Source organism: Anguilla rostrata, chromosome 17 (assembly GCF_018555375.3).
Source record: "Anguilla rostrata isolate EN2019 chromosome 17, ASM1855537v3, whole genome shotgun sequence".
Classification (NCBI taxonomy): domain Eukaryota; kingdom Metazoa; phylum Chordata; class Actinopteri; order Anguilliformes; family Anguillidae; genus Anguilla; species Anguilla rostrata.
Window position 1 is genome coordinate 9,597,487 of NC_057949.1, and position 26,308 is coordinate 9,623,794.

At 45.6% G+C, this 26,308-nt stretch overlaps 2 protein-coding genes across 3 annotated transcripts; both read right to left on the reverse strand.

Moving 5' to 3' along the window:
• Window positions 1–97: 97 nt before the first annotated feature.
• Window positions 98–18,682, reverse strand: clcn7 (chloride channel 7). 2 transcript variants are annotated; one of them, XM_064314735.1, is made up of 25 exons: window positions 18,376–18,682; window positions 17,147–17,221; window positions 16,072–16,137; window positions 15,528–15,593; window positions 14,705–14,837; window positions 13,952–14,061; window positions 13,297–13,377; window positions 12,794–12,856; window positions 12,267–12,350; window positions 11,872–11,965; window positions 10,902–10,966; window positions 10,666–10,782; window positions 10,505–10,559; window positions 9,664–9,724; window positions 8,713–8,854; window positions 8,221–8,314; window positions 6,215–6,387; window positions 5,304–5,355; window positions 5,046–5,173; window positions 4,644–4,729; window positions 4,262–4,394; window positions 3,677–3,736; window positions 3,074–3,250; window positions 2,544–2,624; window positions 98–2,065 (listed from the first exon to the last, which is right to left on the reverse strand). In XM_064314735.1, exons 1-25 carry the CDS (start codon window positions 18,484–18,486, stop codon window positions 1,979–1,981), a joined length of 2,394 nt encoding a protein of 797 aa, XP_064170805.1. In that variant the 5' UTR covers window positions 18,487–18,682; the 3' UTR covers window positions 98–1,978. The 2 variants fall into 2 exon arrangements, with proteins under 2 accessions (XP_064170805.1, XP_064170806.1); XM_064314736.1 differs by lacking the exon at window positions 17,147–17,221 and having other exon boundaries at window positions 18,376–18,681.
• A 1,199-nt stretch (window positions 18,683–19,881) lies between these two features.
• LOC135243829 (pentraxin-4-like) lies at window positions 19,882–25,852 on the reverse strand. Its single transcript, XM_064315902.1, has 3 exons — window positions 25,639–25,852; window positions 23,388–24,531; window positions 19,882–21,422 (listed from the first exon to the last, which is right to left on the reverse strand). Exons 1-3 carry the CDS (start codon window positions 25,777–25,779, stop codon window positions 20,776–20,778), a joined length of 1,932 nt encoding a protein of 643 aa, XP_064171972.1. The 5' UTR covers window positions 25,780–25,852; the 3' UTR covers window positions 19,882–20,775.
• Between the last annotated feature and the right edge of the window lie 456 nt (window positions 25,853–26,308).

Sequence of the window (26,308 nt, forward strand, 5' to 3'; positions counted from 1 at the left end):
TTATTTATGAAAAACCATCCATTAAACAAAGATTCACTTAGATTCACTGACCAATAAGAGCAACCCCCCCCCCCCAAAAAACCCCAAAAACAACAAAGTATTTATCAATGGTTTTATTAGTGAACAAAACAAATTTCAAAAACAAAGTGGAGTTTAAAAAATTTGATAATTTTGAAAGGCTATGGTTAAAAAGTGTCTAAAGCAAGAGTGATGCAACTGACACACTCAAGTGTAAAAACATTAGCACTTTTCTACTGATCTGCACCCATGGCTTACTGGCACATTTCACTGTTCTTACATGGAAACACAGGCCCCAAATTGAATCTAATCACTGCCCTTAGATATATGTATTTGTTTTCACTTTTGTACTCGTGTTTCCATCAATGCCAGCAACTGCTGACTTCATAACAATGTGCAAGATGCATAAATAAAGTAGCGTTAAATCTGTTAAATCCGTTAACTAAAGCAGAGGACAAAGTGCATAGCATTTTGACCGAATCCAGTCCACAGGTAGGGGGCAGACTGTAGATCTGAATGAGTTCAACTGAAAGCAAATTTAAACCACACGTACCACTGAAAACACAGTTAAACATGGCCCATGATCTGTTGGTAAGCATAAAAATGGCTCAGAATTACCCTACAAACACATATGTACCGAAGGTCACTATTAGAATTTTCAGAAAGTACTTTTTAAGGGGTTCTTTAGTGCACTGTTGCTTAAATGCGTACCGATGTGATCCAGAATCCCTTCACTGTCAATCAGTGTCACATTAATATACATCCCCCCCCTAAAATTAGGGAAAACTTGTATCTTCACATAGCGTGACTTTTCATTCATACTGCTGGTCATGAATACTCAAAAGAGAGAAAATTATTCTAAGAAAAAATGACACCGAAAATAAATCGGGGAGGAAGTCCTCGAGAAAAAAAAAACAAAAAAACAACAACAAAAAGCACACAGATAATGGTAAAAACACAACAGAGAAAAGCATCCTGGCTTTCAGCGAGAACAGACTCACCCCCTAGAGATTATAAAACATCACCTCTCAGGTAAGAATCTGATTTGTCAAGTGAAGCGTGAAGATCAACGGCACAATATGAAGTCACTTGAGCGCTCGCTCCTCCCAACACACAGAAGTGGGGTGGGTGGGACTCCGGAAGAGCTGGAGACTTGGTTTCAGAAACTCCCTTGAATAACCAACTTGTGCCCAGTCTTACGATGGATGGACTGATCCCCATTCTGTCACTCTATCCCGCACTAAATGTGAATATGGTACACTTAATGCATGAACGAACAAGTCCATGAGCACGAGTATGAAGACAACGGAGACGTCCGAGTGCTGTGGCAAAGGAGCGAGTTCTGTAAAGGCTGGTACAAATCACCACAAACATGTGAATCAGCCAGGAGTATACATCACGCTCACACACAATCTTCCCTACCCTGACCCACAGTTCAAAAGCATGCATTTATGAATACACACACAAATACACACACACAATAGATACTTATGCATGCATTCACACATGCACGCATGCACACACACACACCAATGCATGCACACAAATGTGTGCACACACAAAAAAAAAAAATACACAAGATCCTTCCACCAGAGGAGTCTGTACAACACACTTCCAGACAGTACAGCAGAGCTTAAAACTTCAACGAGCAGGCCCAATTCTTCTGAGCAAAACCAGACAGACAAAGAACAAGCCAAAAAAACTGCAGCTACTATTCTCAAACGGAAGAACACGGGACAAACACCCCCAACCTCTGCAACAAGTGAATCCGGGAGCGGTGCTGGAACGCGGGCGGCGCCGCAGGTTTCCGTGTCCGTGCCCGTCCATGCCACGCGGGCACCGTGGCGTCCCCCCCCCCCGCGCGCGCTGCAGCTGGTGGTGTGTGGTGGAGGCGGGGAGCAAAGGGGCGGACCGGCGCAGGGTTCGCAGCCCCCGCGCGGTGCGGACGGCCGTCTGCGCGTCACGTCTGCGCCAGCTGCATCTCCTCCAGCCCGTGCTTCCCCAGGTGGTAGCGGGCCAGGTCCTTCCGGGTCACCAGCCCCACGACCTGGAGGAGAACCGCACGCCCCGTTTAAAAAAGAGAGAGAGTAACGGATAAAGTGGAGGAATGAGCGCTTCAATAGGGAGGAAGTACCAGCCTGTGTTCGCTATGGGTCACCAAGGTTGTGCTAACAAGTAAACAGAACACAAGGGTTAATGAGGAGGAATTACCAGTTTAATAGGAAGTACCAGCTTAAATGAAAAAATTCATGTCTTAGTTCAATATGATGAAGAAAAATCTAGCTTGACTTATTTTTGCATGTTATAATAGAATATAATATAATCTTCAGATTCTACCGTGTTAGGAGAAACTAGCCTTCTGATTTGGTAGCGAGTAAAAATGACTCTTGCCACGTTTCTCTTTTGCTCAGTAACTGCTTTCAGAAGCAGGTAAGGAGTGCCCAAGAAAAACACCAGCTGTGGACACAGAGACACAGAGAGTCCTGCGCGTGGACACAGAGACGGGCACACACTGGGGAGCTTACCCTGTTTTCGTGATCGATCACCACCAGGTGCCTCAGGCCGAGCGCTCGGAAGAGCTTGAACACACGAGGGAGAGACGTCTCCTGCAACGGAAGCAAGGGAAGGAGGGAGAAAGAAAGAAAAATATAGATAAATTGATAAATGGTATATCAAACATTCCCCATTGATAATTACACCATTCAAATCTAACACGTGTCACATGTATTCCACTAGTTACGATGTACACGCAACTGCTTTGACTTATGCTGAAAGAACATTTTAAATGAAAGTCAAACAAGTTTCAGGCAAAGTTTTAATGAGGGGTGTATCACAGAAACAGTTTTTGGGGATGAAGTGGGCTGTGGGGCCAGAGTGTTTGGGAACCCCGGTTTTGTGGCATTTCTGGTTTTGTGGCTGCAGTATGCTGATGGAAAGGTCATCGGGGCGACAGCAGCCCGCAGGACAGTGTAGGGGGAGGAGCTTATGAGTTCTGGTCATGGTTGTCTGGGGGATGGTGCAGTGGGTGTGGTCGATATGTTCTGGTCATGCTTACCTGGGGGACGGTGTAGGGGGTGGGGTTCATGAACTGGGTGAGGTCCATCATGCACTCTCGCTCGTCCTGGGACACGTGAATGGACTGGATGGGGGGGAAGCGGGGGTAGGCGTCCCGAAAATCCTTCAGCTGGAGCCGGCGCTGCTGTAGGCGGGACCGCGCCCTCTCCACAAACACCTGCAGAGTGGATGCGCGTACACACACACACACACACACACACACACACACACACACACACACACACACACACACACAGACGGACAATATGAGCCAACCTTTCTTCTCAAACACACGCTCCCCCTAACCGGCACCCTGCCACGCAAATATCCAAGCGAGCATAGGGATGCAAACGCGGTCTAAGAGCCTGGGACTGCACTAACCCTGCACTCCTCCAACCGTCAATCAGCAGCCAACTCATTGCCCTGGAAACAAGGTGTGCAGGAATACATCAAAAAGCAGAAGACACAGCGGCCCTCCCAGGATCTGAGTCTGAGATCCCTGATGTGACACGTAAGGCTGTAGAGACCTCGCAGTGAGCGATGACTGAAGTGAGGGGGAGAAACTGGGGACCCTGTCGGGTCTCAGGGGCCACGCCTCTCTCACCTTGTGCTTCAGAAGGACGATCAGCTGGGAGCGCAGGATCAGGCCGCAGATTCTCCCCGGCTGCAAAGACCAGAGACACATTGCTGCTGCTGCTGCTGCAATATGCAACACATGCAGCTATACACAACACAAGCAGCTATACATAACACATGCAGCTATACATAACACATGCAGCTATACACAACACATGCAGCTATACACAACACAAGCAGCTATTCGCAACACTATTACTAACTGGGACTGCTAACATACATGCTTCCCTTTTCTCGTTTGTTTACAATCTACATCCAACTGAAAACTGTGGTTGGGGCAGGGGGGAATTTACAAACACCACCTCTGAAAAATGTTTAAAGCCTAAAAGAGGTGGATGTGTTGAATGTTAAACTAGAACACCATAAGGAATAATGGTAGATGATTTGCAGAGTAGCCTGCAGTTTTCTTGTGTGCTGACAGGGTTTACAGACAGTGGATGGTCTGAAAGAAAGTGTTTCATCATCTCTCTGTGGGATATTCATTGGAGACGACAGTCATTTCTTTCTTTGTGGCACTGAAAGGGGGTGTGGGGTGGGGGCGTTTTTTGCAAACCTCATTGTCATCGCCGACCCCGGGCACCACAGGGAAGCCGTTGTGATTGGTGGACGTGTTGCTAAGGATGTCCACGATGGTGCCCACCTTCTCGACCCTGCTGAAGCAGGTGACTGGAGAGCTCATCACCTCTCTGAGAGAGACAAGGGGGGAAAAAAGTCATTCTCAGTCTTTCACAGCCACCCCATAGCACCTGGTACCAAGGTCAAAAAAGCTAAGCCATCTTAGCACCAAATAGGGCAATGAGTGGGCTCTTGTACACCATTTAATCTACTTTATGGTTATGCTTGTAGTGCTCAGAATGGGAGGGGGGGGGGGGGTCGGTTTCTACCTCACACGGCTCAGAGACGGGAGAGGATGAGGATGGTGATGAAGGCATTACCTGGCCGTGAGAGAGTGCGAGGTGGCTGGGGCCTCCCAGTGCAGGAAGGGCACGCTGTGCAGTTTGATGTGGATGTCGTACAGACCCTGCAGAGAGCAAACTGGCCTCAGCACCACCACTCCCACAATGCTTTGCAGTGCTTCACCCGTCTCTGTCAGTACAAAAGACCCAGAAGGGCTCCTACGCAGCGCAGCAAACAAGACACACAAGTTACTCCAATGGAATGAACCTGGTGCATTCTGGATTAACTACTGTACTTAAATGACAGCTATAGCTGTGCTGTGGATAACAAAACAGACCACAAAAGAAGTGAGGGAGGGAGAGAGAGAGTGTGTAATTTCTGGTTCCTGGAAAAAGAACTCACACAGCTGCCTCTATCCCATAAGGCTGTGCGGCACTAACCTCCACAAAGTAATCTCCCACAATCTTGGCCGTCATGAGCACGAGCATTATGGGAAGGCCGTAGGTGACGTTCCCCGTGGCCTCCACCATGATGACCGTCAGGCTGAGCGTCATGCGCACGATTCCGCCTGGGCCGGGACAAAAGGCGTGACATCACAAAGAGGGCTTTTCTGCGCGCGCTCAGACAGAGCGGCCAGCCGGCCGTTTCCACAGCTACAGCGACGGGGAGCACGGCGGCGGCGAAGGCGAGCCACTCACCAAGCTGGGCTGCAGCTCCAATCAAAGCGTACTTCCCCGGGTCCGCCCAGATCTGTCACACAAGACAAGTCTCACAATACATTACATGTATACGGCACACGCTTTTATCCAAAGTGGCACACAAAAGTCTTACTCCACTCTTTAACATTACTCCTACCAAGCTCTCTTTACACACCGTTTGACTTGCACAATATGTAAAGCACGTTCCGGATTAAAGAATAAAAAGCAAAAATGGGACAGGCGAGAAATTAAAGATCAAATACACGTCACAAGGTAGGAAAACTCTTACAGTCATACAGTTTAGAAGATTTGGTATTAGTATATAGGCTCATATATTTACCTCAACACAGCAGACTGAGCATGGCTGCAAAAACTGTCTGGATGTGTTCTGAATGAATGTTTAGATGAAAACTACTGCCATTGGAGTAGTAATGTCATTGGAGATTAACATTTTTATCACAAGACCAAATGCAGGATTTCTCATGATGGATGAAAGTAGACTTAGAAAGCAAGTGGTGGTACAGAGAGATGGAAAGTGGGTCAGATTGGTATAACAGCCTCAAGTTGACATTGTATTATGCAGTTTTTCATGCTGTAGGTTGTGATCGGGGACTAAAAAGCGGAAAGTGCACGCATTCCTCTCTAAAAAGCATGTGTTCTCTTCAAAGGGATATTCTCCATGGGAAATTAAAATCAGGCTGAACAGGCTGAACAGAGAAGCTTGTCATGCTTCTGAAAAGTAAAACCCCAGACACTTTCCAGCAATGAATTCTCCACATTGCAAAATAAAAATTCAGCGAAGTAAAAGGTGTGAACCCTGGAGTTTCCCGTCTGTGCTCCCTACCCAGCTTCTGATTGGCCGTTCCCTACCCAGTGCCTCATTGGCCGAACCCCCCCCCCCCTCCACTCACGGAGCCGCTGGAGGTGATGGCAGCCAACAGGATGCCGAAGAGCCGCCCCCAGGCCGCCCCGATCAGCAGGGAGGGGATGAACACGCCCGCAGACACCGTCAGGCCGTACGTCCAGCAGGCCAGGAAGAAGTAGCTTAGCGTGAACATGCCCAGGGTCAGAGGATTATAGGACCCTGCAGGAAACAGCAAGGGGAGGGGGGCTCACTGCTCTGAACCTATTACAGTGCTGTGCTGTGGCGAGAGGAGTCTTCCGATTGGTTTCCATAAGCCTGATTGACAGTACCCACTAGCTCCACCCATTCTGAGAATCAAGGGACCTCACTCTCCGGTCATTACAAGTGAGGGAGACCAGAAGGGACTAGGAAGTTGCAGCTGGAAGAAGTGTCAATTGGCCAGTAGGGGGCAACCTTCCCTCTGGAGAAAATTAAACCCAATGTCCCAGTGCAGTCTAGGGCCACAATGTTGTAGAATACACAGTACATAAAATGAGATGTTAAACCAATTTCCAGACTCTCTGCGGTCAATCATGTTAAGCCTGGTGTCCTGAACAAACTCCAAAAGCCACCACATCTGTCCATTTAAAGATACCACATACAGCCGTTTTCCACTGCCATCAAAAAAACTACAGCTTTTCTCCAGACCCACACAGTTAAAATATTAAAAATGACAATAAGAACAATTAATTTGACTTTACTAAGCGCGGAATAAACTAAGTTCATTGCAAAGTGAATATTATTTTTGGCTCGACAAAAAAGGTTTGGTCAGAACTCCCTAGATGGTAGAACTGCAGCATCGCATACCGAACCACCATTAAACTGGAACAGCAGAATGGAAAAACAGACTGAACTGGACCGGAATGCTATTGAGTGGATTTACTGCTGTTGTGGAAAAGAAAAAGCAAACCCTCAATGCAGGGCCAAAAGAAGAAAACCAAAAACTAGAAGTTACAGATAATGTGCAATAATTCAGTCTTCTGACTCGATGTGCAAGTAGGTCAGGTCAGTGAGCCAGGTACACAGAAAAGCAACACAGCAAAAGAGATGCAGGTTACAGCTTAATTAACCTCATTTACCAAGCCCAAAATCTGATAGGAATATGGAGCTCACTGACCAAAATACATTGTATAATGTCATCTCACTATTGAGATGTTCATACTGGTCACTGAAATACTGGTTCATACTGATCACTGGTGCTTTGGTGAGGTGCAGCCCAGGCCATGTGAGAATCCCGAATTTATAACTGTAGCCCCACTCTCCTCCAGCAGAGGGGAGAAGGGCATCTAAAGGTAGGGTCAACTCCCTTGTATATATCCAAGTGTGTGTGTGCGTGCATGCGTGTGTGTATATATCTGTGAGTCTGTGCGTGTGTGTATATATATCTAGGAGTGTGTGCGTGTTGTGTACATATATATCTATATGTATGTGTGGGTTTGTGTGTGCGTGCGTGTGTGTGTGTGTGTGTGTGTGTGTGTGTGTGTGTGTGTGAGACAGACAGGCGCTGGCGGCGGCTGGGCCTCTGCAGCAGGGGTGCTGCTGGGTAGGCTCCAGGTTTCGGGGTACGGTGGGAGTGAGGGGTTCTGGGAAAGCCATCAGCCAGAGCCCCGTGTAAGACGAGGCAGATGCGTGGGCCTGCTGAGCGCTTCAGCAGCTGCCGCACATCCGGACCTCTCCCCCTCTCTTTCTCTTCCTCTCCCCCTCTCTTTCTCTTCCTCTCCCTCTCTCGCTCTATCCATGCCTCCCATTCCATTCCCTCTCTCAGGTCCAGGCTGCATCTGGAACCCAGACATGGCCCTCCACAGTCAAGGAGCCACACTGGACAGCCTTTGAACAGCCTCTTTCCCTGGCTTACACCCCCATCCGTCCCCCAGGGAGCACCAAAGGGGAAATGCCCTCTCTCCACCCCCGCCATTTTCATTTTCCATGCTGGCCATTGGCCGGTGCTGGAAGGAAAGGCCTCGTTGATGTGGAAACCAGCAGCGCGCTGTAGCGCGTTGTGGCGGTAGTTACCTGGCGGGTTGTGAAACAGGCTCCGTACGCTCCTCTCGGGCGTATTGAAGAAGGCTGTTGCCATGGAGTTGTACTCGCCGTCGTCGCAGAAGAGCTATGAAACGGAGCAGGAGGGCAGAGTCGTTTCGGTTAGCGACACGTTTCACTGCAAATTCTCAAGAACCTGCAGGAGCGTATTCAAATTTCACTGGCATCTACGAAAATAAAAGTATTTACAATTACAATTGACCAAGGGCACACATTATGATGGCAGGAAACTATAATTTATTACATACTAGTATATACTGTACTAATATATGTCAATAGTAGCACACAAACTTCTTTTTAGACGTTCATCCATGTACAGTTATTGTGTTAATTAGCCACGACCCTCGTTAACTTGTGTTAAATCCCCATTAGCCAGTAGTTAGCGCAGGTAAATGGGGTCAACCACAGGCCGAGGCAGGTGATTTTAGGAGGCCCCTTTGGAGCCCCTGCTTTAACAGCCCTGACCTGCAGGGGGTATTCCTCACTCTGGTCCGGGCCCAGGGGCTGGCAGTCATTGGAGAAGTAGATCATGGTGAAGGAGACTGTAGCCGTCACAGCTGCCACCAGCATGGCCTCCATCACCTGCAGGCAGGGTCGGTGGATATACCTGAGAGTGACAGCATCGGCCAATCAGAGGACAGTTTATTCATGTGTCACATTTCCTACATCCCAGCGACCCAGCTTTATTACTGGAAAGCTTCAGTACTAACAGGGTGATTCTGCTCTGGCCCTGGAGGGCTAGGCTATTCGAGCCGCAAGGCTATTTAATCCTAGCGTCTCTGCAGATTTTCTTTTCTTTTTAAAAAAAGTTAAATTTCCATACTTCTGATGTTGTGCAAGTAGACAAAATTTTTTTTGAGCACTCGCTTAAATTTAGTCCACAACTTCGCCCAACTGAAAAAACAGTGAGAGCTGAAGAGAACACCTGTAGTGGCTCTTGCAGCTATAAGTCTTACCGTATTTAAGGAAGTGACAATAGTGGCACAACTGATAGAGAGAAGTGCAAAAGTCTGCTGGATGAATTGATGCTGTTTTTTCAGTACAGCAAATCAGGAACCCAAAACAATCCAGCTTCTATCTGAGCAATTCTGCCATTACTCTCTTGAAAGGTAGTTATTTGAGAGCGCCTATGCTGGTGGCAAAGTGCCAACCTGACATGGTGTGTGTGCTATATTTTTTGTATTTCTTCCTCCTTCCATGATTAGACCACATTGTTTAGGTTGTACTCATGAGTGCCAGAGCACCATGTATATGCCTCTGTTCCTCAGTCACCATGATAAATACACACCTTCTGCTTTAAAATTTTTTATTTCCTTTTTTAACAAACATGTCAAACCTTATGCAATATTCATACATTGCATTACCGTATATACAGAGGGTGGAAATGGGGGAATGGGTTGGAACACCTGACCTTACCTTATTCTGAAAATGGTGAGCCAGTAGTTTAAGACATTGAACAGCGCTCCAAGCAGTCCACCTGCAGAGAGAGATTATAAGTAAAACCTGACTGTGAGTTCAAAGGTCATAACCATATCACAAGAGCAATCGCATCAGAGAGCGAACACTGACAGAGGAACAGCAGTCTTCCAACACCCAGGCACCTTCTGACTACCCAACTCAACTTCAAGTGTTTCTCCTTAGTTCTCTATTAAATCTGTCAGTGTCACCCAAAGCATTCAAATCTGCCTGTTATTTTACATGAGAAGGTACTGTGAACACAGTATGTACACACAGCACAACACACAAGTTTTTTCTTACTATTACTGTGGAAGATGAAATTGAAAAAACTTGTCTTGTTTTTCCCCTTTTGAGGTCAGTATTCCAGAATTTTCCACTGCTAAGAATCTTCCCCCTTCCCCCGGCTGTAATCATCTGTGTTCAATGAACTTGACAAAGGAATAGCTCCCTGACAGCGGATGGAACAAATCATTGCTTTTCCACAATAACGTTGTCATCTAGTTCTAATGTACCATACACATCTCATAACTTTAAAGTTGACTAACCATAATGCTGTGTTCATAAATGAAATAGTTATTTGTTCCAGAGAATTTCACTTTTTGTATATACAAGGTATATTCAAGATTTTTGCATGACACCAGCACCGCACTAAATAGCAGTGCAGATGCTTCTCCAGGGAAGCTGAAAGGAAACTAATTCTTCTTCATCATGACAGAAATGCAGCGAGTCTCCTTCATAGCAACAAAAATTAAATGGGTCTCCCCTCATAGTGACAAAAATGAAACAGGTCTGCCCTCACCTATGGCTCCCATACAGATGAAGAGGGGAATCTCATAAAGGTTGTACTCCACACTCTGGGGAGGGGGAGAAAAAAAACATAACCTGAAACCTATCCCACTTAACCAAATCAGAGATCATTCAACACTGGATTTCTACGCTGTGACAGGGAGACGCGCTCACGTCACTGTCAAAGCGGCCGAAGTTGATGAGACCCGGGTTCGAGAGGTCGCCCGGCTTCTCATTATAGATGCTGAGGAAGAAATTCAGGGTGAAGGTAGACATCATGGATGCAAAGAACTGGGGGAAAAAAAAACAGAAAAAAGGAAAGGAGGCATTAGAAGGTCGGACCCTCTCAGCTGGTCAGGAAAGGTAGCGGCGGTGCGCTGCAAAAACGTGTCCGTCTTCCAGACACTCACGATTCTCCAGGTCAACATTTGGTTCCAGAAGGACGCCCCCTCTTCCAAGCTGAAGAGGACCCCACCTGAGACAAGAGGGAGGGAAAGAGAGAGGAATGGGAGAGTCCTCTGGGGATTTAACCCCCTGCTACATCGGCACATCTACAAAACAGCATCCTTTTGTCGGGTTAGAAGGGTCATACGGATGCCACAGATGGGATCTTAGCAGTCAATGTTAACAGCTAGTGTGCATCCATCAAACAGCGACAGTTTTATGGTTCAGTGGTCGTATCATGGTTCTGTAGGCCAAATACTCCTGCTGAACTTTCTCCCCAAGTGGTAGCATGCCACTTCTATTAGAAAAATTCACCTGAACGAAGGAAGAGTTCAAAACTGTCGTTCAAATTTCTTTCTAAGTCGTCACAGTATGACCCATATGTAACTGAAGCTTCAAATGAAAGGATTCAGAATGAAAATGAACCCAAGCACATGCCAAATAAAGGCCCAAATAAAAACTGCTTAGCATGTCCAACCAAACACTTTCCCAGGGGTTTTAATTGTGTACGGCTGCTCGGCAGTGGAAACCCATTTCATGAAGCTCTTGACGAACAGTTCTTGTGTTACGTTGTTTCCAGAGGTAGTTTGTAACTCTGTCATGAGAGTTTCTTCAGCACTAGGTGGTGAACTTGTGTGGTCTACTGCTCGCGGCTGAGCCGTTGTTGCTCCTTTACGGTTCTACTTCACAATAACAGCACTTAGCTGACTGGAGCAGCTCTAGCAGGGCAGAAATGTGACAAACTGACTTGCAGGAAAGGTGGCATCCTATGACAGTGCCTGAGCTCTTCAATATGACCCATTCTACTGCCAATGTTTGTCAATGGAGAATGCATGGCTGTATGCTAGATTTTATGAACCCGTTAAGACAGGTGTGTCCACATAATTTCCGAAATGAAGTGTATACCGTTGCTAGGCAACAGCTGAGATGTCTCACCAACAGGAGCGCCAAATGCCGCAGACACCCCTGCAGCCGCGCCCGCTGAAACAAAGTCCCTCTTCTCCGTGTCCCTCCGGAAGTATTCAAAGATCTGCAAGGACAGCCACGACATTAAAAACACACCGGGACATGCCCTTTTCAATCAACCAACCAATTAAAATGATGTCTGACCTGGCAATTGATACAACAGTCATAGACCACCAGGATACTCTAGAGTAACCAGATGGCCAGCTCCTTGGTTCTTGCTAATCTGCCACTGGTATTGCCCTTGACTTAAAAGGTAAATGCATAGATACTGCTGCTATTTGATATGTAAAGATGCATTTAAACATAATAATAGTAGTATATAAATGTCCTCAAATAAGTGCATGAGAGATGAAGGGGTTTATGACCTTGAAGTCCTTCTTCAGTGAGGTGCTTCGTCCCTGGGAGACTCCAGCCGCCACCACGGCCCCGGAGTGGATCATTGGCCCTTCCTGTTGGTGGGACGGGGGGAGCATGTTAACAGGACGCAGCGGATAGCTGTGTTCCTACCAGCAGCACACCTTAGTGCTCCCATTCTAAGGGTATGTGTCTGAAGCTTCACATTTCAAGCATGTGACAATTCACGTTCCTACAGCGCATGGACAGACATTACAGACAAAACTATTTTCCCCAGTACTTCATGAAACAGCCCCATTTAAAGGTCAGTAAATTAGGCTAATGAAGTACGATTTTACATATAGACAGACCAATCAAAGCAATTTCTGCATCCAGACGTTCCTTGCAAAAGCAGGCCGTGTTTGTCTGATGCTAAAGTACTCTCTTATATGATTCTAATGGGCTTCCTCTGTGCCCTTGTCTGTCTGTATAATGTGGGTGAGAGAATGCTGGGTGGGGGAGGGCCTGTGGTCTCTGACCTCTGATTGGTCAGCTTTACCTTTCCTACTGCCAGGCCACCAGCCACAGAGCAAATGACTCCTCCCACTTTCACCATAAGAGTCTGGAAAGGACAAAACAAAAGAGATCCATAGGGCATTGTTGCTGTACAGATGCTACCAGCAAGTCAGTGAGCCAATACTACAGAAGCCTGTGGATTTCATTCTTGGACAGACTGTAAGGATGTAGGATTTCATTTTTTATTTTTTTATTACCCACATCAATCAGACAAAAACTGGCTTATTAGCTTTATGCATCCACACTGATTTATTTCCAGAAGTATTTTGTAAAAATATTCCTGAGAATACAATGAGCATTCTTCAGCCATAACTAACCAATCTGCTACAAATGGGAATGCCCACGTGAAGAGAATTGCATTGGCATGCACCCAAAACCAAAATATGCAACAGTCCATTGAGCTACCTGGTTAAGTAGAGGATCAATTAATAAAAGGAATTAGAAAGTAAATAAGTACATAAAAATAAAATAAAGCAACTGATTTACCTTCAACCGCACGACGCGAGGGACCTTAACTCCATTCAGGTAGCACTTTATCTGTGGGATCCCGCTACCCGCGGCAATGGGCTAAAGACAGAACAGAAACAAACGAGCGTGAAGAGCTCCTACAGCGGTTATATTCATACCAGATTTCACCACAACCACTATTCAACCAATATAACCAGAGACAGCGTCAGCACCTCCTAGACGGTTGCAGTTCCTGCAGGACTACTCAATCCTGATAACCTGAAATTCAGATATTCTGGTAAAGTTGGATTCAAATTAGTTTGTTCGTCTGTTTGTTTTGGCAGGCAGGCAGGCGAAAGTGACTCATAAGATAAGTGTTCATTTTGACATACCAATCAGGGCACATATCAAATGAGCGTAATCAACCATGATTCATAAATCAAACCAATCACATTCCCTGCGTTTCTTTTTAATCCAGGTTCAACTAAGACTTCTATACATGTTGGGAAAGGTTAGTCTGGAAGACATCTACTTGCCCAAACTAAATTTAATTTATGCAATTTAATTAACAGAGACAAGGAACACTGATCAACACTTCAGTTTTTTTTTTTACATTCACATAAATTTTGACCGCTTTAGCTATTGGGCCAATTTTCAATCGGGGTGAACTGAAAAACGCGAATCTTCTACTCACCTCAAAAAAGGCCACGAGGACAGAGCCCACCAATACAAATGCAGAATTCAACACAGCCCACAGGATGAGAGTGATGGAGAGGCCGCCAACCTCAGTGAACTTCTCTATGTCTGAGGACAGGGTTAAGGAAACTAAATGACCTAAAAAAAAAGTTCTGTCTTGTTCAGTGCCTGTCAGGAACCTCTTCTAGTTACACAGTAAAACTTCTGCATATTGTGTGGAGTCTTATGTTAACTAGGTGCATTTATGCAGCCCAAGAAGGGGACGTTTAAGATTTATAGATTGACCGTGGCTGTTCTGCATCAGATGGTCTTGAGTGGTTCTTTACGCAATGATATGGCCCCAGTGCTGTATCTAATCCCACACAGAAGGACAGCTGAGTGGCTCATCCTGTTAAAACACTGTTACGCCATTTGTATGGCCTGCTACCGATTCCAGGGTATTTCAACTCAAACAGCAGCCAGCAGCCCTACAGGTCTGCACATAAATGCCCATTTAGCAAATCCAGATTATGCATTGCGTTCTGTATCCAACAGGGCTAGGGTTCACTACTTTTCAATTCAACCAATTCTGGAAATCAATTGAAACTGAATACACTAATTAGGGGAAGCATCTGACATATAACATTACAGTTAATTCTGTTTCAGGTTATTTTCTTGAACAAACTAAAAAAGAATCAATGGCCAAACCTGTTAGCAACATTTTTTTTTAAAAATGGCAATCATAACTGCGTTTTCTGCTGGGGAAGGATGCTCTGCTTGACCACATGGTACTTGAACCCGGCAAGGTTCTCCACGACGATGTCGATGACGCAGGCGATGAGGCCCGTCAGGAGCCCGATGAGCCCACACACCACCCAGCGGCTGATCTCCAGACACTTAAAGCCCTGAGCAGGAACAGAGACGCACCAATTTCAGCACGCAGAGAGCCAGGTCCACACCATCACCATTAAGAACAGCATCTCTGGGAAGCTGGGTGGCTCATCCTGTTAAGGCACCGTTCTAGTGCACGGATGAGAACCCGGACTGTGGGGCTCTTCACTCGTCGATACAACTTTGACTGGTGGGTTGTGGTGTGAAAAGAAGCAGCTGGCGACATCACAAAGGTGTCTACACTCACCCACATCAAGTGCAGAGACTTAAGCATAAGCACAGCCGTATACGATTGGCCATTCCAAATCAGAAATAAAATGATGGGGAGAGCATAAAAAACAGTACCATGGCACCCTGCGTAGGTTTCCATGCTTGCCAATTTAAGTTTCCATTTATCTAGTTATCTCGTTCCCATTATTAATTCTGCAATAGATCGTAGGACAAAGGGAAGAATCGAGAGAACCTTTTGAATCATATTTGTCAGGAGTCAATTATTTTTCCAATTCGGCCAAAGAAGCGAAAGGCTATTCATCAACTTAAATGCCCAAAATGCTGCGTGAGGATTTCTCAGTTAATTAATTGAAATTCAGTTCACTTCTGGAAATGAAACAGAATTGAACGGGACACTGCAGCAGATAGCCTAAAAACAGCTCTGGGACGGTGTGTGCAAACACACCCCCAAAGGCACGGAGTACCAGACTGACCATCTGGCTCATCCGCCTCTCTTCCTCCAGGAACAGCTGGTTCTCGCTGTTGTCATAATCAAGGCTCTGAAACAGACAGACACAATGGGTATGTATATAGATGAAGTGCAGATTTGATATCAATACCATGTGCATTTTACGCAATAAGTTATTTCTTTCATGTACCACAAACCCTGGGGACCCACCATTTGGGATCCACCTGGGTCAGTCTGTTCCCTAAAAGGTCCATTTTTAAGGGAAGACTGCGTTTGGTTCACAGCACTGATCAAACACAGTTCCACTATACATAGCAAATGTTATTTCTAAAGTGCATGAATCATCTTTTTATTATGTCCCATGACCAAACCTTAGGGGTCCTTTAAAAAGGGCTACAAAGCTGCATGTTGGGAGGTTAGGAGGAATAAAAACCAACAAAAATAAATTATTATTGGCCAGCGATGTTACTAACCCTAGTGCAAGTCCAAGCTCTCTCAGTACACCCAAGTTATTGAATGGATCATTATTTTTTTTTTTGTAATTCACAGGACCTGTAGTTTGCAGTTACCTCATATTTCAGCGACAGCAGCATCTCGTTGTGAGGAATCTCTTTGGGCCGGCTTAAGACCGCTCCCTGAACGGTGATACCAGGGGTGGGGGGGTGGGGGGGTGGGAGAAAGGAGCGGAAAGGTCAGATGCTTTATTCCAACCTGACAGGAAACGGGTGAGAATACAACTGCAGAATGGAGCTGAGAGGAACTGATCAGCGATGATGGGAGAGTGAGGCGTCAGGAGCCCTGTAAGGGGAGAAGCTGCAACATGCTGCCAATCACAGACTAGTCTGAAACAAGCAAAATGTTTTTAAACCAATCAAATTTGCCACTGAAAACACATACTGTACAACAGGTTCAGATCAGTAAATCACTCACTGGCAGACGATAGCCCCTCCCATTTCCGGTTCCATGAAACCTCATATTCCCATTGCTATCACTCAGCACCACAATACAGAGGAGGAGGCAGAGTCCCAAAGGTTAAAGTGAGGCACTGGCAGTGAAACTAACCATGAGGTGATGTAATGGAGCGTACAGTGCTGGCTAGAACCCCTGAAACCATTAAAATGACTCTTTCATGACTCTTTGTGGGGACAGGTGGGCGGCTCATCCTGCTAATACGCTAGGATAAAACGTCTGGGCGCACTCGCATTATAGAATCCCGTACGCGTCTGTGTATCAGTGCCCATGTCTGACATCACTAGCCACAGCATTGCACAGGTAGGCAGGGTTCTGGTTGGTGGGATTGTCTTTCACTCATCACATGAGGTGTGCCAGCCATACATGAAGTGCAGGCCTCAGCTGTAAGGACCGTACGGCTCAGCTGGCAACAGCAGGCAGGTTGGGGGAAGGCCGTGTCTGTGCACTTCTGAACTAATGGAGGTAGCAGCAACGAAGGAAGCGAGGAGAAAATAAACCTTTTTGGTGAATAATTGGTTGAATTAAAGGAAAAAGGTTCAGGGCTCCTTGCTACCCGTAGCTCACAGTGAGCATCCAATGAACATGGCGGTGACTTGAGAAAAGATGAAATGGCGAATAGGAGGGTTTTTGTCAAACAGGATGGAGCTTGGGAGCTGGGTTCTGAAATATTACCTCCTCTTCTGAATTTTCTTCTTCCAGATCGACTGTACTCAGCCTCCCTATGTGAAATATGCTGCTCCCGGAAAACTATGGAGCAAACATACGGAATCATATTCTGCAGTAAAACCTAGAGCTGGATCAAGCCGGCTGTTTGCATGCAAAAGTTTAAGCTAGATCCTAAACAGCAGTCCCTTGTGATGCTCCGCTTCTGGAATTGCTTGTTAAACATTGTTAAACAGAACATCATGATTACAAGGAAGATGAAACGCGAGTTTATTTTATTTTTTATTTTTTGAAAACGTGGGTTGCTATCATCCAGGTCCTTCGGAAAAATAGCAATATTTAGAAGGGTTTCATGGGGACTGCACCTGCACTGGCAGGACTCAGCACTTACAAAATAACTGCCTGCTAATCGGGCATCGCCCACACGCCGCATTGATTTTTGATTAGCCCAGCACTGTCACATGGGACGTCTTAACCAATGTCAGAACAGTGCGCGTTGTGAACACAAAAACAATTCGAGCAGTAGACTAACTAGACAGCTAATGTTAGCCAAACAAGTCGAAAGTCACTTATCAAGCTGGCTAGCTAAGTAACGCCTATGGAAACGCAATTCTACGGCACCGTAATTGTGTGACTGTCCAAAAACTAATGCAAATAATAAACAGTTCTTGACTTGGCTAGCGAACACCATTACATAATTTTGTTGGCAACGCTGGCTGCTACAGAATCAAGTTAGCTAGCTACAACATCAAGTCAACCCGTTCGCATGGAACAATGATACCCAGCAAACTAAGTTTAGGCAGCCACGCAATGAACTCACTAGCTAGACAGCTCGATAAATAATATTTGCCCGATTAATTGATGTTTCTGCCAAACTCGACAAATTAGACGGGTAGTAGCGCTCTTCCAACAGTCCCAACGCAACAGTCAACGACGTTTCACTAGCTTGTAGTAGCTAACTACTTTTCAAAGCTAACGTTTATTAAGTGTGTTCTTATTCATACACTATACTGAACGCATCAAAAGAGGTTATCACAATCGTAGCTTGCTGGTCAACTGGTGCTAGCAAATTATATAATGTGTATGCAAAACCTATAATGTGTATATATTAAAAAGATTCCAGCTTCAAGCTCTTTGTTTCTGGTTTATGTAGACAGATTGCAAGGTGACAGAAAGATATCTTGCTAATTTAGATGCCTAGATTATCCTATTAGATAACCAGCTACAGCTACCGCTACCTGTCTGGTGTATCGCACGGCACTGGCTCCGTTCAGAAGTGGAGTGTCTTCTCCTTGAGCCGTATCTTCGTCCCGACTGGACCACGACACTTTCTTCGAGACATTTGCCATGCTTGCCAGGGTTTCTCAGGGCGTCACCTGTCGCCGTTCCTTCCTATTTTTATTGTCTATCTGTAAAACAGACAACAGGGTCTTCCCTAAAACTCCCACCCACTTATCTCACATACATTTTTTCCCACGTGAGATGTCTACATAGGCATAGAGCGTGAGATCAATAGCAATCACGTGACAAAGCGCGTCAATCTACGGAGAGCTCAAAGGAGCATTACTCCTAGCGCAACATTGACCCTAGGATTTAATTATAAACGCGCGGAAAGAGAATTACGAAATCGTGCGGTTTAAGTTTCCTAATTTGGTTCATATAGCTTCTAAAATTCGAAATAACCAATCGGTTCCATAATGATCACGTCAGAATCAAGTTATAAACAAGTTCATTCAAATCCGTCCATAACATTTCCAATTTGGTTACCCTTCTCAACAACAGACCAAATACACGGTGTGCCAATTTCAATTACTTAATATTATGTTGAGACGTGTGCTTTATATTAACTAAGCCATTGTATTTACGTGCATGACGATACTAATATATTTATGAATCTTAATTTTGTTAAAGCATTCGATATGCTAATTGTTAATGCATGCTGATTGCAAAACAGATACATACGGAAGACGATTAGGGCCACTTTTCCTTCTTTTATTTATTTATTTTATTAATATTTTTGTTGATACAAACACACTTAATATTTGGTAGCATATCTCTTGCTTGCAATAACTGCATCAAGCCTGCGACCCATTGACATCACCAAACTGTTGCATTCTTCTTTTGTGATGCTTTTCCAGGCTTTTACTGCAGCCTCTTTCAGTTGTTGTTTGTTTCGGGGGGTTTTCCCTTCAATCTCCTCTTCAGGTTGTCGTACAAGCTATCCCCAATGCTTGTGCAATGGCTCTGATCGATTTCCCCTCTTTTCTAAGCTTGCTTTTCTCCCAAAGACAGCGCTCTGGTCTTCATGTTAGTTTATCTTTTATAACACAAATGCAGTTTTCACAGGCAAAACCCAAGGCTAAAACCAAGAGTAGACATTCAGAACTATTTATTGTTTAATCAATCAATCTAACAGGACACATCTGGGAAACAAGAAACACCTGTCAGTCACATGTTCCAAAACTTTTGCTCACCTAAAAATTGGGTTGTCTGATACAAAAGGTGATATCTTCTAAGTTGTTTAACGAATCTAGATAAAAATACCAGGAAATAAAAGCTGAAATTCGGATGTGTCATCTCATGTACATATTTTGACCTCAAACTCAATTGTCTTCAGTGTATAGCAAAAACAAAGGAATTGACCTTGCTGTTCCAATACTTTTGGAGGGGACTGTATAATGCCTGCCACTGCACACAGCATGTCCAGGTTTGAGAGCTGTTTTTATAACAATATCATCAAGATCATTTATTTACTTTATTGAAGTTACATAATGAAACATAACACCACATAGTGACTGTGAAAAAATATGTTTATTTTTCATTTCAACATCACTACCCATATGAATGAATGAAAATCTGCATCCCTCACAAAAGCTTTTCCTATAGTTAATCGTACATGTAAGCTGTATTTTTCATGAAAAAAGTTTTTTTTTATACAGTAACAGCAAACTAGGAAAGAAAATGTTATCAATATATAAGTCTTTCTTTCAAACATGGGGATTTCATGTTCTTTAAAGGAACATGATATTAAGTAGCAGCATTGTATTGCTTTAAAAAATACTTTGTTAATGGGTGAAGATCTTTTTGACAGAGTAACAGAAGAAGAAATCGAGGGAATATGCATTTTTGATACAAGACCAGTAATCTTAATACAAGTAAGTTTAATATAAAGACATGTTTAAAGACTCCTTTTACAAATATTTTCAGTGAGAAAAAGCAACTCAACATCATCATCCACAGACACTCACACGTGGGACATTTTCAGCACACAAAAAACTGTATCACAAATAAAAGGTCTTTCCTGGATTCAGTAGTTTTTGTTAACCTGCTAGCTCTTCTTTGGCATGTTGGTCATATGAGAATGGGAAATTTGAACTGACAATGACTGGAGCAAGGCAAAATTCTCCCAGTTCCCTGTGGTCCAAATTTTAGTAAGGTTAAGACCACACACATGCAAGCAAACACACACATACTCACACACACACATACGCACAGACACACACACAGACACACACACACACACACATACGCACAGGCACACGCACACACACAGACACACACACACACACACACACACACACAGCCTGCACTGGCATCACCCAACTAGGCCTTTTCAGCTGTGTACAGATTGTTCAGAGTCAGGGGCATTGCTCCAAGCAGTCGCAGCGTACGAGCCGCACGTCGCCATTGGGCTGGCGGATGTCGTCCAGCGTGAGGACGGCCCCCCTGGGCAGGCCCCTCCCTGTGGCCACCTCCGAAACCTCGCCGGGACTCAGCGCCCTGTCCCACGCAGCGAAGCCGGCGAGTGAGCCCACGAAAGCCTCCGCCTCGTCGAACCCCCCGCCCACCGCGTCCTGCTCCTGCCCCAGCACCACGGCGCCTCCTGCTGGGATCTCGTAGCCCTTCCTGAACCGGGAGCCCGTCGACGTCAGCCGCCGGTCGGTGTAGTGCCAGAACCGGCCCTCGATGGACGACCACACCACGCACAGGTGGTGCCAGTTCCCGTCCAGCACGCCCTCTACGGGAAGCTCGCGGTACACCGGGTCGCCGATCACGAAATCCAGGCTCCCCCGGCGGGTGGAGTTGCGTCCGTAGAGCACCAGCTTGTTGTCGTTGTCCTCGGTAGCGTAGGACAGGAGCGTGCCGATGTACCCCGCCCCCGCTCCCACCCTCAGCCAGGTGCAGACGGACAACTCGTGAACGCCGGTGGCAAACCCCTTCTTGAAGGTGACGTAGTTGTGGGTGGAGGCGGAGGGGAAGGTCAGGGAAGATTTCACGTTGCAGGCTGTCAAGATGACAAAATGGCAAAACAACAATAAGACACATACACCAATGAACTCCCAGTGATATGACAGACATCTAACAGGGAAATGCAGAATTCTAGAAGACTCATGAAATGAAATACTGTAATTAAATTAAATAGTATTAAATTCTATCAGGACAGGAAGAGTCTGTTAGGACTTCCGTGGTTCTGTTGGTACTCAACTCAAAGCTGCAGTTTTGTTGTCCTTTTTTAATACTAGGTAATTATTCACAAAAGAATATATAAAAATTGTGGTGCAACCTGACAAGATTTGAAACATTTTTCACCATAACAGACAGAATCCTTCCTTCCACAATTTACAGAGTCTCTTCCAGCTTCTGTAGGAATACAATGTGTCTGGTTCCACCACCCACCCTTCTCTCCCCAACGTTGGCGTGTAAATCAAACCAAAGGACCTGGCCATGAAACTCAACCCCCAAGAGCCACCGGTGGAGGCTAATTCTGGCCTGAATCAGTGTCCCTCTGTCGTCAACGGCCTTGTCATTATGTATGCCACACATACACATCCTGGGTCTACTGAGCTGTTAATGGAAATATAGTTCAGCAGCACCTTAGTGGGTGGCATGTGTAAAACAGCTGGTGATTTTACTGAAGCTGTAGTATGGGTGTAGCAAGCTGAAACATCAGTACTTTACAAGGGTGCCAAAAAAAGACCTGAAGCTGCCTGCCTTTCACCACACCAAGTCGGTCTCACATTCTTTAAAAAGTGATCAAAGGTGAATTTGCATCTTTGAGTATCATTAAACAGGTAAACACTAGTACACTAGTACTTTAATATCTGATTTACTACTACCTGAATATGTCTTTTACACTTTTCTCCTTTGTACACCATTTTCCCCTTACACCTTTGTACACAAGACAATGCACTCATACAGTCTTCAGTGATTAATTTCTGTTTATATTTTAAATATGCGCAGATAGAAGGGGAGGGTAGTTGATTCCATAACTTCTCTGTATCCGACTGAGTTCCTAACTTTTTTTATTTTCTATTTCAAAAGCAAAAACCCACCGGATTTTTCAGTACAGGATAACTGGGGGTGATTTAAAAATTTGATATAAAGGGACTCCTCCAAACATGTTTCTCAGATGTGACCATAATTGCCAAGTGTACCATTGAGACCACTGTATGCCCTTTCACCAAGTACAGCTCTCGCCTTCTTGCCTGCTTTGGTGAATGGAGACTGTGTGTCGTGTGGTATTTCAATTATGCAAGTCCAAGACATTGTGGAAATCTTCTGTCTGCTTTTGCATTTGTTTAGTGTAGCTTTAGCTGGTATTTCAGCCGGTTCCTTGGTCTTATGTAACCCTTCTATTTTGCTAATGCAATTCCAGGGGCCCTCAATCATCTCCAGTTTTTGAAAAGCAAGAATGAGGATATGTCTGTCAAATGAGAAATGTTTTTTTTCTATAGCTAATCGACAAGCTCATATATTAACTTTGCTGATTAGTAGCTCTGTTTTAACTGAAACTAGAACCTCCCTCCTCCCACAAAGGACTAGAATTTATTTTAAAAAACCTGATGTGAAAAAGACAAATGAATTTTACAGTGTGTATTGTGCATTTAAAAATAAAATAAAAAGCAGTATGATGTGAACTTCAAAGGCTTGGAATACCCATCCTTGAGTCTCATCTCAAGACTCAAAAGATTTTCTATTGAAAATGTTTAACTGGTTTTGATGTACTAAACAAAGAAAGGGTGAGGGTGTTGACTCCTGCTACAGATTTTTTTTAAGGACACAATCCCTTGCTTGATTTCTCAGTTCACAGTAACAATCTAACTTATGGTTTTTGCCAATAATATTTGACTCCCATATTATCCCAAGTAATATATCACAAAGTGTGAAATACACCTGAGAATATATTTGAAATAAATGTTTGTGTGTCAGTGTGTATGTATGCTGGAGGGGTAACTGAGGGGTAACATACTCGTGCCTGTGTTCTTGGTCACATGTGGATGTTGAGGGATCTTGTGTCTCAGCGGAAGCTGAGGTAAATCCAGCACGTCTCTCAGCTCCTCCTGCTGGTGGGGCATTTCCCACTCCGTTGGTTCCTCTTGTGGGCGGGGCTGTGACTGCTCCCAAATTTCCATTGGTTCCTCTTGTGGGCGGGGCTGTGACTGCTCCCAAACGTTCATTGGGTCCTCTTGTTGGCGGGGCTGTGACCGCTCCCAAATTTCTACTGATTCCTCGTGTGGGCGGAGCTGTGACTCCTCCCAGATTTCCTTTGGTTCCGATTGGGGGTGGGGCAGTGACTGTTCCCAAATTTCTATTGGGTGCTCTTGTGGGCGGGGCTGGGGTGAGTCCCATATGTCTGTTGGTTCTTTTTGGGAATCGGGCTGCGGCTGATCCCACAGCTCTAATGGTTCCTCCTGGGGGTAGGGGAGGGGCTGGGGCTCGGTCTCCTTTTGGGGGGGCTCATGGTGCACCCTCAGGCCCTCTTTTGCCTTCATCCCCTTGGAGTGTTTCAGTTGGAGCTTGGCACTGAACTTGGGGCTCCCATGCCCCCGCCCTGTCGCCATGGCCCTGGGGCCCAGGTCCTGGGGGGTCAAGTTGGACTCGATTTGGTCCTCGCGAGGCCCGGGGGGAGAGGCGCGGCCCTGCTGCAGAGTGCTCCTCACCTGCTCCTCCAGCTGCACCATCCTGGACTCCTGCCTCCCTAAAGACTCCCTCAGCTCCCGCAGACCCCCTCGAACCTCGTCCCGGTCGGCTGTGATGACATCGAGGCGGGCCCTGTGCTCCTGGAGCTCCTGCGTGACGTTGGAGATCCTCGCCCCCTGCTCCTCGGGACTCTCCCCCGGACTGGGCGCGCGTCTGGAGCTCTCCTCCAGGGTCTGCTCCAGCTCGCTCACCTTCAGGTCCAGCCTCTCGGTTTTCTTCTGCAGCTTCTTGGTCCACAGCTTCAGGCTGCCCAGGTCGCTGGCGGCGGAGGCCTGGAAGGCCGCCAGGGAGTCGGAGAGGTTCTGCTGCTGCTCGGCCAGCTGCTGGAAGCGGGCGTCGATGTTGTAGGAGATGTTGTAATTCTCCGCGATGCCCTGGAGCTGAGTGAGGGTCATCTCCTGGAACCTTCTGAACTGCAGAGCAGACGACAAAATGAAAAACACACGCAGGTGGACAGCAGATCCACACACCTGAGGCGTCCCTTCTCCACTGGCCAGGAGGCCATTACTAGTAATGGGACGTCAAGACTTCCTGAAGTCTGCAATGGATGGAGCTACAGTACAGTGAGCTGTCAATCATGGACTTGTTTGTGTGAAAGGGCTGGTTCACAAGAGCAGCACACAATTATGCCTTCAAATCTGTGAGTTGCCAAAAATGTTTTGTAGCCCTGCCCTTTTTTTGGTTGCATCAAACCTCACTTTTGCCATCGCTAGTTTTCAGTGCATGAAATCAGCAGTCACAACTAACTTTTTTAAAAATGAAATTAATTTGAGCCTTGAGTCTAGATCTTTCGTTTCAGTGCAAAATATGAAATGTTGTTTTTTATTGCTCTGGCGCCGAAACTGCTACACCCTCCTGACCTTTTCTTAGAAAAGAAAAATACATCCTCAGAAGAATGAAAGGCTGTCAAACCACTTCACATTACAATAGTTTCAGAAAGCAGTGGAAACTTTCTGAGCTTGTCCTTGGCAAATACTAGATATCACACGACACTTCTTTAGTCACTAAAAAAAGTCATCTGCTAAGCATTAATAATACACTATGTTATTTATTATATTAGGTCATATGATATGGGCATTCAATCCATTAGCTGAAGTAGCTTCATAGAAATTTATGGACTTTTTTTCAATTCCTTCATTAAATTACAGCTCATTTCCATTATTGACTGAAATTGGAACTGAAGCCAACCCATTACTATTCCACATTATATTAGTTTATTTTACATAACATAAATATGGTAAAGCCCCCACTTGCAAACATAACCTAAGACATTTTTACGCCTCTGTATTCTCATGGTATTCTGTATTCTCTCTGCATTCCCACAGTGATCTCACTGTATTCTCTCTGTGTTCTCTCTGTATTCTCTGTGTAATCTCACTGTATTCTCTCTGTGTTCTCTCTGAATGTTCACTGTATTCTCTGTGTAATCTCACTGTATTCTCTCAGAATTTTCACTGTATTCTCTCTGTGCTCTCTGCATAATCTCACAGTGTTTCTTTATGATCCAGGGCAGGACTCACCTGTTCATCTAGGCGTCTGAGCCTCTCAAAGAAAGGCTTCCTGAGTGCCAGGGGTGGGGCTGCTTGGCCATCGGTGGTCTGGGCACAGAGACTCGCAGTGAGGAAGAGGAGGAGGCCGGTCCATGCTTGGGGTACGTTCATGTTGGAGGACCTCTGTCCTGTCCGGGGGTGCAGCAGACGTTGACAGGAAGCCGGTGGGGCAGGCCTTTTATATTTAGCCCCACTCTAGTGCAGAGAGGGGTGGTGCTCCCCACTTCACCAGTCTCCAAAAAGGGGTGTGTTCAGGTCACCCCAGAGGTGGGAGCTGAGGGGGGCTGAGGGGGGCTGAGGGGGGGGGGGGGTCAGGTTGGGGGAAGGTAGCAGTCCCTCTGCCTGATGTTTTTAGCAGACACCCCACATCTCCACAGATATACTCACAATAACAGATGTTCATTCAGATGACAGCCTTCCTTTCTTTCAAACGTGGAGTGTGTTAAAGGCTCAAAAATGAAATACGTATGATATTTGCATAGGCACATAAACGACATAATATATAGATATTATAAATACAGAGTTCTGTGTCTTCTTTTTAGCAGAATGGAACAGAGCTTTGAAACATGATAGTACCCAGGACTATCACAGATAATAGATGCCCTACATAATTCAAAGGCCCTCTTTGTCAAAGGAATTG

Coding starts and splice junctions, on each gene's coding strand:
- LOC135243829 (XM_064315902.1), bottom strand. CDS start 25,779: ATGAACGTACCCCAAGCATGGACCGGCCTCCTCCTCTTCCTCACTGCG. Junction 24,532..25,638: donor TCAGACGCCTAGATGAACAG/GTGAGTCCTGCC, acceptor TCTGCTCTGCAG/TTCAGAAGGTTCCAGGAGAT. Junction 21,423..23,387: donor GACCAAGAACACAGGCACGA/GTATGTTACCCC, acceptor TCATCTTGACAG/CCTGCAACGTGAAATCTTCC.
- clcn7 (XM_064314735.1), bottom strand. CDS start 18,486: ATGGCAAATGTCTCGAAGAAAGTGTCGTGGTCCAGTCGGGACGAAGAT. Junction 5,356..6,214: donor CCATCACCTCCAGCGGCTCC/GTGAGTGGAGGG, acceptor CTTGTGTGACAG/ATCTGGGCGGACCCGGGGAA. Junction 5,174..5,303: donor TGGAGCTGCAGCCCAGCTTG/GTGAGTGGCTCG, acceptor GTCCCGGCCCAG/GCGGAATCGTGCGCATGACG.